At 39.2% G+C, this 9,072-nt stretch overlaps 1 protein-coding gene across 6 annotated transcripts in view; it reads left to right on the top strand.

The window, feature by feature from the left end:
- Positions 1-3,116: 3,116 nt before the first annotated feature.
- rapgef2b (Rap guanine nucleotide exchange factor 2b) overlaps positions 3,117-9,072 on the top strand; it is a 189,654-nt gene continuing 183,698 nt past the window's right edge. For all 6 annotated transcript variants that reach the window (XM_063000661.1, XM_063000660.1, XM_063000659.1 and 3 more), the window contains exon 1: positions 3,117-3,615. In XM_063000661.1, the coding sequence (XP_062856731.1) occupies positions 3,547-3,615 (69 nt within the window). In that variant the 5' untranslated portion in view covers positions 3,117-3,546. The remainder of the gene's footprint in view (positions 3,616-9,072) is intronic.

Below are 9,072 nucleotides of genomic sequence, written 5' to 3'. Positions count from 1 at the left end.
ATATAAAAATCTGATTCAAATGGCACAATTGTTGCATATGTAATAATATTTAATATCAGTAGCCAGTGATAATAAAGTCAAAGAAAAAAACAGCCAATAAATAAATTGATCAGTTTATGCATTTTAAAACCAACACTTTTTTAGAAATTTGTGGTTTTATTTAATCCTTTAATCAATCATCTCCTTATGTAAAGATAATAGGCATGTGGGTGTCTATGGGTGGTTAAAGTGCACTGTTGTTTGTTTAATCATCTAATGTAATTTCTGAAATCGTCTTTGATTGACGCAATGGTAGCTCAGTGGTTAAGGTACTGGACTAGTGAGCAGAAGTTGCTGATTCTAGCCCCACCACTGCTAAGCTTCCACAGCTAGGCAGGTGAGCAAGGCCCTTAATCCTTTATTGCCTGCATTGTATTCAGTCACAATTGTAAGTCACTTTGGGTAAAAGTATCTGCCAAATGCCATAAACGTAATTTTTATTTTACACTTTCCCCCAATTTTCCTCCCAATCTAGTCAAATCCAATCACCCGACTGCATTACGCTTTCTCTCTAATGATGTTCATTTCTGAGGAGAGTCGAGACTAACACACAACAGCCAAAGTAGTTCGTGTAGGTGCCCAGTATCACGTATGGAGAGTCACACACTGATGTACAATAATCTCTATGTCTGTGCAGTCACTATCAATCAGACCAGTCTATTGCAGCAGCAATGAGGAATCCCTTCAGCCCACCCTACCTTCCTCCCTCAGATTTAGCCAGTCATGTCTTTGTAGGTGCCAACCCAGTCGGCCAGCCTTCAAAGACATGCCTTTAGCAGAGCTGAGATTCAAACTCAAGAGCTCAAGACCTCAGTACAGGTAAACTAGCTTGTTTGTCTCTGTGCCAACTGAGAGCCACAGATATTGTAATATATTATGAACTAAATAACCAGGATTACATAATGCAGGATAACATAATGACTAGCATGACCAGCATATTAGGTTCTGACAACCTTTACTGTATGACCTTTAACTTTATGTTTATCTGTTTGGAACATTCTGGAGAAGTTCTTTTAATAAGCTGATAAAAAATTATACTGTTGTCAGTAAAAATGTCAAGGCTTTAAACTAGCTTGAAACACAGCTATTAAATGTAACAGTAGCTCATAATGTAGACTTGTAATGTTATTAGATAACATTATATTACCTTTATTGAAAGGTTAGACATTTAATTATAGTTATGTACAAACAACTTAGGCTCACAATCTCTACATAGCTATAACTTAATGTTAACCAGTAATGATATGGGATTGTCAATTAAAATTGTGTAGTACCCCACCACAAATGATTTGTTGCATTTATTTATTCACCTGTTTTATAGTTGGAAGGATAGAACACTTCTACCTTGCTCTTATGTATGTGTGACAAATCGTAGAACATTGCAGGTAAAAAAGTTAGACACAAATATTATGGTTTTTATTATTTATTTATTCATTAGGATTTTAATGTCATGTTTTACACACTTTGGTTACATTCATGACAGAAAAGGTAGTTACTAATAACACAAGATTCATCAGTTCACAAGTTTAATGTCAAACACAGTCATGGACAATTTTATATCTCCAATTCACCTTCTTGCTGTGAGGCGACAGTCCTACCCACTGACCTTTGTGGTTTTTACAGTGCTATGCAAAAATTGTTGTTGGATGGGTTCTGTATAATGTTGCACAACAAGGTTACGACAACCACTGAAATTGATTTATTTTGGCTTTCTAACTACAACCATTAAATTAGGTGCCATCAAGTCGATTCCGACTTCTGTCTATCATATAGACAGCGTTTCTTCAGAACGTCCTCTCTTCTGTTTGGGTCTTCATGCTTGTTACAACATTGCAAATGGCTAACTTTCCAACTTTAACAACGTTGGTATGTTGATGCTTAAGTTTTCTCCAGGTACTCTGATTTTCTTACACCTCTCAAAGGGGGGTTGGCATTTCAAAAATGCCCATGTGTGTTAAATAAGTGTGTTAAATAAGTGTGTCTAGCTTGACAGCAGTCTGGTTTGGAGGGCCAACACAGAGACTGTACAGAGGAAGGGGATGAGCAGACTCTATCTATCTGTCTGTCTGTCTGTCTGTCTGTCTGTCTGTCTGTCTATCTATCTATCTATCTATTTATCTATCTATCTATCTATCTATCTATCTATCTATCTATCTATCTATCTGTCTGTCTATCTGTCTACCTGTCTATCTATTTGTCTGTCTGTCTATCATCTATCGTTTTGTGTCTGTCTATCTATCTATCTATCGTTTTGTGTGTCTATCTGTCTGTCTGTCTGTCTATCTATCTATCTATCTGTCTATCTATCTGTCTGTCTGTCTGTCTGTCTGTCTATCTATCTATCTATCTATCTATCTATCTATCTATCTATCTATCTATCTATCTATCTGTCTGTCTATCTGTCTACCTGTCTATCTATTTGTCTGTCTGTCTATCATCTATCGTTTTGTGTCTGTCTATCTATCGTTTTGTGTGTCTATCTGTCTGTCTATCTATCTATCTATCTGTCTGTCTGTCTGTCTGTCTGTCTGTCTATCTATCTGTCTGTCTGTCTGTCTGTCTGTCTGTCTGTCTATCATCTATCGTTTTGTGTCTGTCTATCTATCTATCTATCTGTCTGTCTGTCTGTCTGTCTGTCTGTCTGTCTGTCTGTCTGTCTATCATCTATCGTTTTGTGTCTGTCTATCTATCTATCGTTTTGTGTGTCTATCTATCTGTCTGTCTGTCTGTCTGTCTGTCTGTCTATCTGTCTGTCTGTCTGTTTATAATCGTGTAAGATGGGATGGGACCCTGCCGCCGGCGTTCCTGCCTTGCGCCTAGCCCGATTCTAATCTTTATGAATCCAGTAGCGAAAAGTAAAATCGAGTAAATAAGAGCATGTGATACGCCAGGAAAATCTCCTGCAGTTATTTATTAGACTCAGTGGATGGCGACAGAGCTCAGCCGGCTGCTTTTCATTGTCGGTTTTCGTGCTGCCCGGGTCTCGCCCATAATGCGCGTTCTCGGCTGTGTTATGCGCGCTCCCGGTAAGCGACCGGTCACCATGGTGGTGGGAAACACAACAGTCTGTCACTTTCTAACAACCCTCAATTAAAATGTATCATCGCGGACTTTAAAGATTTGACTCAATCGGATAGAAGAGAAGCACCGGGTGGATTTAGTTAGGCGTCGCTGAACCGGACAGTCTTGAGATCGGTGTTGTGAGAGAAATGCAACTGAGACATGCTTTGTGCAGGAAAATAAGCGCACCGGGACGCGGGGGACACATTTCACACCCCAAATCAGACGTCAAAGCCGAGCAGAGAGATCTGCTGCTCCAGGCTTGATCGGACCAGCCAGTTGTATCGGATCGATCCAGGCAAAGCGGCGAGGCCCCGGGGGCGCAGCAGGCCGTTTAGCCCGGGAAACAAACCTCCGCACGGGGCCGGGCTGAGACACACACACACCGCTCTGTTTTCCACACACTTCCAGAGGCTGGAAATTTCACCCGCTATTCCATAGAAAACAATGGCGTCCTACGTGGACAACAGCTTTCGGCAGGCGGTGATGCTGAACCCGGCAGACAGGACGCAACAGGTCGGGATCACTGATAAGCATGATATTATCTGTGGGGTTTTATATACAATGCATTTGTATTGTTCGTTTAAAATGCATGCATTGTGATGGTTATAAACGCAGCCTACAAATGCATTATGTTAAACATACAATAGATAAACAATCTATATTTTTCTTTATATTTTTAATTAATACATAAATACAAGCATTGTTTGTATGGTCATATATTAATATGTTGCACTGCACTGTATGTGCAAATGTGCAGCTTATGCAAATGCACACTAAACACCTACTAGAAATGCAAATGACACAAATGCATTCTTTAATTGTGTATTTGTGTCATCTGCATGTTCAGTTCGCATACTGAGTGACTGAAACACTGGCAACATTATCTTTCAGTGCAGTGAAGCCCACTTAACATGCACATAATTGGATTGGGTGGCACTGTCGCCTCACGGCAAGAAGGTCCTGGGTTCGATCCCCAGGCTGGGCGGTCCGGGTCCTTTCTGTGCGGAGTTTGCATGTTCTCCCCGTGTCCACGTGGGTTTCCTTCGGGTGCTCCGGTTTCCTCCCACAGTCCAAAGACATGCAAGTGAGGTGAATTGGAGATACTAAATTGTCCAAGACTGTGTTCAATATAACCTTGTGAACTGATTAACCTTGTGTAATGAGTAACTACCGTTCCTGTCATGTATGTAACCGAAGTGTAAAACATGACGTTAAAATCCTAATAAACAAATAAACAAACATAATCGGATTTGAATTAAACTGCTGCACCTATGTGGATTGCTTGTCAGGAGGAGTGTACATCCTTTTGGAATTGTCACATTAAGACCTGCACTGCATATATGCATAACGTTATGTGATCACTGTGTAATTGAATGAATGTGGCATACCATAAAATTATTATGCGTTGGAGTACGTGCTCCCAATTTAAAACCATTACATTAGTTTGTGGCAGTGGGTATTTGATAAATAGCTCAGCATAATGTGCCCTGTTTGGTAGTAAAAGTACAGTGTATTTTATATGTATAATAAGAAAAGGAATAATGCACTTATGAACATAGATTGAATCTAAGATCAGCCAATACTTATAGCCAGTCATGTGGCAACAGTGCAATGCATATGATCATAGCAATCATACAGGTCAAAAGCTTTAGTTAATATTTACATCAAATAAGACATGCACTGCATATATGCATAACATTATGTGATCACTGTGTCATTGAATGAATGGCATACCATAAAATATTATGCGTTGGAGTACATGCTCCCAATTTAAAACCATTACATTAGTTTGTGGCAGTGGGTATATTGTAGCCTAGGGGCAGTTGTAGCCTAGCGGTTAAGGTACTGGACTAGTAACCAGAAGGTCGCTGGTTCAAGCCCCACCACTGCCAGGTTGCTGCTGTTGGGCCCTTGAGAAAGACCCTTAACCCTCAATTGCTCACACTGTATACTGTCACTACTGTAAGTCGCTTTGGATAGAGCGTCTGCTAAATGATGAAAATGTAAATGTAAATGTATATGATAAATAGCTCAGCATAATATGACCTGTTTGAAACTAAGATCAGCCAATACTTATAGCCAGTCATGTGGCATCAGTGCAATGCATATGATCATACCAGTCATACAGGTCAAAAGCTTTAGTTAATATTTACATAGAACGTCATCATACTGTGGCATGGTTGTGACTTTATCTGTTAGAGAATTTCATAAACTGCTGATCTTGAGATTTTCATGCAGACAGAATAGAATATAGCTTTAAAGTTTGCTTTGTTGAAAAGGGTGGTCATAATTTACTGTAGCTTTTCTCTAGCGTAGTTTGCAATTTGACTGATTCAGAACCTTATACATCATGGTTGGTACTTTTTATCAGCGAATACGCAATAGCTTGGTGACAACTGGCAATGGTATTCATTCATGCAGTAAAAACAGACCTCACTGTGCATATTTTTACACATTTAATTGGGCTGCGAGTTATTAACTGTATGACACATCTAATTAGTGGCTTGCAGTGGCTTTCGTTTAACCAGACCAGCATTATATCAGTCATTATTAGTGCTTTTAATAGTGCATTTATTATTGACAACAGAACCTGTGAAGATAGGTTACACCTACAGCACAATAGCCCAGTTTCTTTGCTATGGTGCTGCTGTCTGATCTGCAGTGCTTACTGGCCGACCAGTTTAGAACTACAGTATATAAGTCATTAGTAGTGTTGCATTTCTATCAGCAGTGTTGGAAATGGCTACTTTTTAACCTCCACAGTAACTGCTGTCTGGCAGTATCAGCCAGAGATTATCTTTAATCAGGCTTCTAAAAGGCTATTTAAATAATATTTGCCTAGCTCTTGAGTGCATAGATTATTTGAGACGTTGTGCATCTTTTAAGATAGTGCCTTGTTAAGTATTTGTATCAGTCAGATTTGTTCTGTTTTTGCATATTTGTCACAACAAATGGTTTAATATCTTCCAAAAACCCTTATCCCAAAGAGCTTAAGGGTCATGAGGATTATACCATGAATATTGTTTCCTTCTAATAGTGGAACCATGAAAACGACATTATTTAAATCATGCCAGTCATGCAGTATTAGTTTTGGTTCTTTTGTAAATAAGTCATTTCATTTTGTTTATGAGTCAATGCACTCTTGGAGGATTTTTGGTAGGCTGGCAGGTTCAGGAACGATTTACCTTTACTAAGATTTACCAGTATGAGGCAATAAATCTCATTGTGATTTGCTGAAGGCCCAGAGCCTTGTGAGTCTATTTCAGACTGATGTATTTCAGTAGCTTTTTTTCTTATCTATTACAGATTTTCTTTAGATAGGTGCATAGTGTACTGCTTGCTTCCTTCACAGTGCTGAAAAGGTCTGGCAGGAACCAAGCCTGGATGTGTGCAGTCTGATTAAATCCACTTATTTAAATTTGGTTAGGTGTTAAAATGGATAAAATGACAATTACACAGGGCCAGTTGGATAACGTTGCTCTCAGTGAATACAAATGTAATTAAAATGTCATGTATTTTGAGTTTATTTAGGTTGTCTTTGTTTTATAGTATTTATTTTTTAGGAAACCTGGAACAATAAGGTGTATTAAATATGTGAACACGGAAGAAATCAGAAAATGGCAAACACTAGCCAAATACTCTTTGCAATCATTAAATAAAGTGCCACTTGAGATGCATTCAGCAGCAAAAAGCCTCCCATCCCCCTTTACCCATCTATAGCACATATACTAGAGCCATGTCAATTGCCTTTCCTTTAACATTTTCAGGTTGATCCATCTACTATGATTTTCAAGTGTAATTGTCTCTGGTTACATTGACTGTGAAAGATCGGTGGTTCACTGACACAGACAACAATAAGCAGCCTGATCAATACCAATTACAGGACAGTCGTGGTAACAGGGAAGGCTTATTTAATGTAAATATTTTATATTAATTGTAAGAACACATCTATAGATTAAACTGGTTAAATTATGGTACGCAATTCAAATGTTTGTTTGTTTATTAGGATTTTAACGTCATGTTTTACACTCTTTGGTTACATTCATGACAGGAACGGTAGTTACTCATTACACAAGATTCATCAGTTCACAAGGTTATATCGAACACAGTCATGGACAATTTAGTGCCTCCAGTTCACCTCGCTTGCATCTCCCCGTGTCTGCGTGGGTTTACTCCGGGTGCTCCGGTTTCCTCCCACTGTCCAAAGACATGCAAGTGAGGTGAATTGGAGACACTAAATTGTCCATGACTGTGTTCAATATAACCTTGTGAACTGAAGAACCTTGTGTAATGAGTAACTATCGTTCCTGTCATGAATGTAACCGAAGTGTAAAACACGACGTTAAAATCCTAATAAACAAACAAACAAACCTCACTTGCATGTCTTTGGACTGTGGGAGGAAACCGGAGCACCCGGAGGAAACCCACGCGGACACGGGGAGAACACAATTCAAATAAATTATGTTTTTGTCTTAATACATGTCTCGGACAGGTTAGGATTAATCATGTAGATTTTCATTGTCATTTTATTGGCATATTTTTTCAAGCAACTCAATAATCAGGCATGTTTTCACTGGATTAAATACCAAAAAACTTTCCTTTGATTTCCTAATGTATGTTCAAGGGTATACCACCAACACCCAGGACTACACACTGGACCTATTATTTATTATTGATCATTTGTACCTGCAATTCACTGTCATATATACACCAACCAGGCATAACATTATGACCATTGACAGGTGATTATCTCTTCATCACAGCACCTGTTAGTGGGTGGGATATATTAGGCAGCAAGTGAACATTTTATCCTCAAAGTTGATGTGTTAGAGGCAGGAAAAATGGACAAGCGTAAGGATTTGAGCGAGTTTGACGAGGGCCAAATTGTGATGGCTAGACGACTGGGTCAGATCAAAAGTGGTCCAAGGAAAAAGCAGTGGTAAACCGGTGACGGGGTCATGGGAGGCCAAGGCTCATTGATGCACGTGGGGAGCGAAGGCTGGCCCGTGTGGTCCGATCCAACAGGCGAGCTACTGTAGCTGAAATTGCTGAAGAAGTTATTTGCATTTCTGGTAGATGCTAACTGCATTTCGTTGCCTTGTACCTGTATTGAGTTCTGTCTGTCTGCCTATCTATCTATCTATCTATCTATCTATCTATCTATCTATCTATCTATCTATCTATCTATCTATCTATCTATCTATCTATCTATCTATCTATCTATCTATCTATCTATCTATCTATCTAATTTCTTTCTGATAGTCAGCATTAACAAGAAGGCCTGGATTGCAATCAACATGAAGTCCGGGTTTTGTGCAGGCTGTTGGTGTTCCTCCACATCAGATAATAGGTGGACATAAAGTGTAGATTAATGTTGCACATGGATAATATAAAATCTTTTTGATTGTTTGCGGAAAATAAGAGCCAACTGATTGCAATAACTGGTTTAAATGATCTGTCCTTGCATTAACCAGTAGCAGACTACAATCTGTGTAATATTTATTTAGGAATGTTTAAGCAGCACAGCACACATGTCATACTATCCAGCATCAGCTTTTACTAATCACTGAAAAGTTGAAATCAGTAACACTACAGAACTTAAGCTCAGACTTGGCATGAATTCAGCAGTTCTAACTGTTCGTCTGTACCGCTGCTCCTGAATCAGATCGCCCTCTCAACACAAGAGCTGCTGAGTTCTTCAAATGAACTGAATGGTGAATTTGTTGCTACAGCAACATTTCGGCTCCCGTGTGGAAAGTGCTTTTGAGATGCATGATGTAATCAGTCAGTTTAGTGAGACACGGCTAATATGTACAGGCTATTTGCCTAACAGAGCTGGCAGCTTCCTTATGGCAGAGCAGACTCTGCAGCTGGCATTGACACAGCCTGGTGATGGCTTGTGGATTTAAGAGTTTTAAAGCCTCTAATCCAGAAGAAATGAATTGGATTGCTCAGGCATTTTGGAAAATG

The sequence above is a fragment of the Trichomycterus rosablanca genome, chromosome 8, assembly GCF_030014385.1.
Source record: "Trichomycterus rosablanca isolate fTriRos1 chromosome 8, fTriRos1.hap1, whole genome shotgun sequence".
Lineage (NCBI taxonomy): Eukaryota > Metazoa > Chordata > Actinopteri > Siluriformes > Trichomycteridae > Trichomycterus > Trichomycterus rosablanca.
The sequence above is the reverse complement of the archived record's forward strand: the minus strand, read 5'-3'. Positions and strand labels throughout refer to the sequence as shown.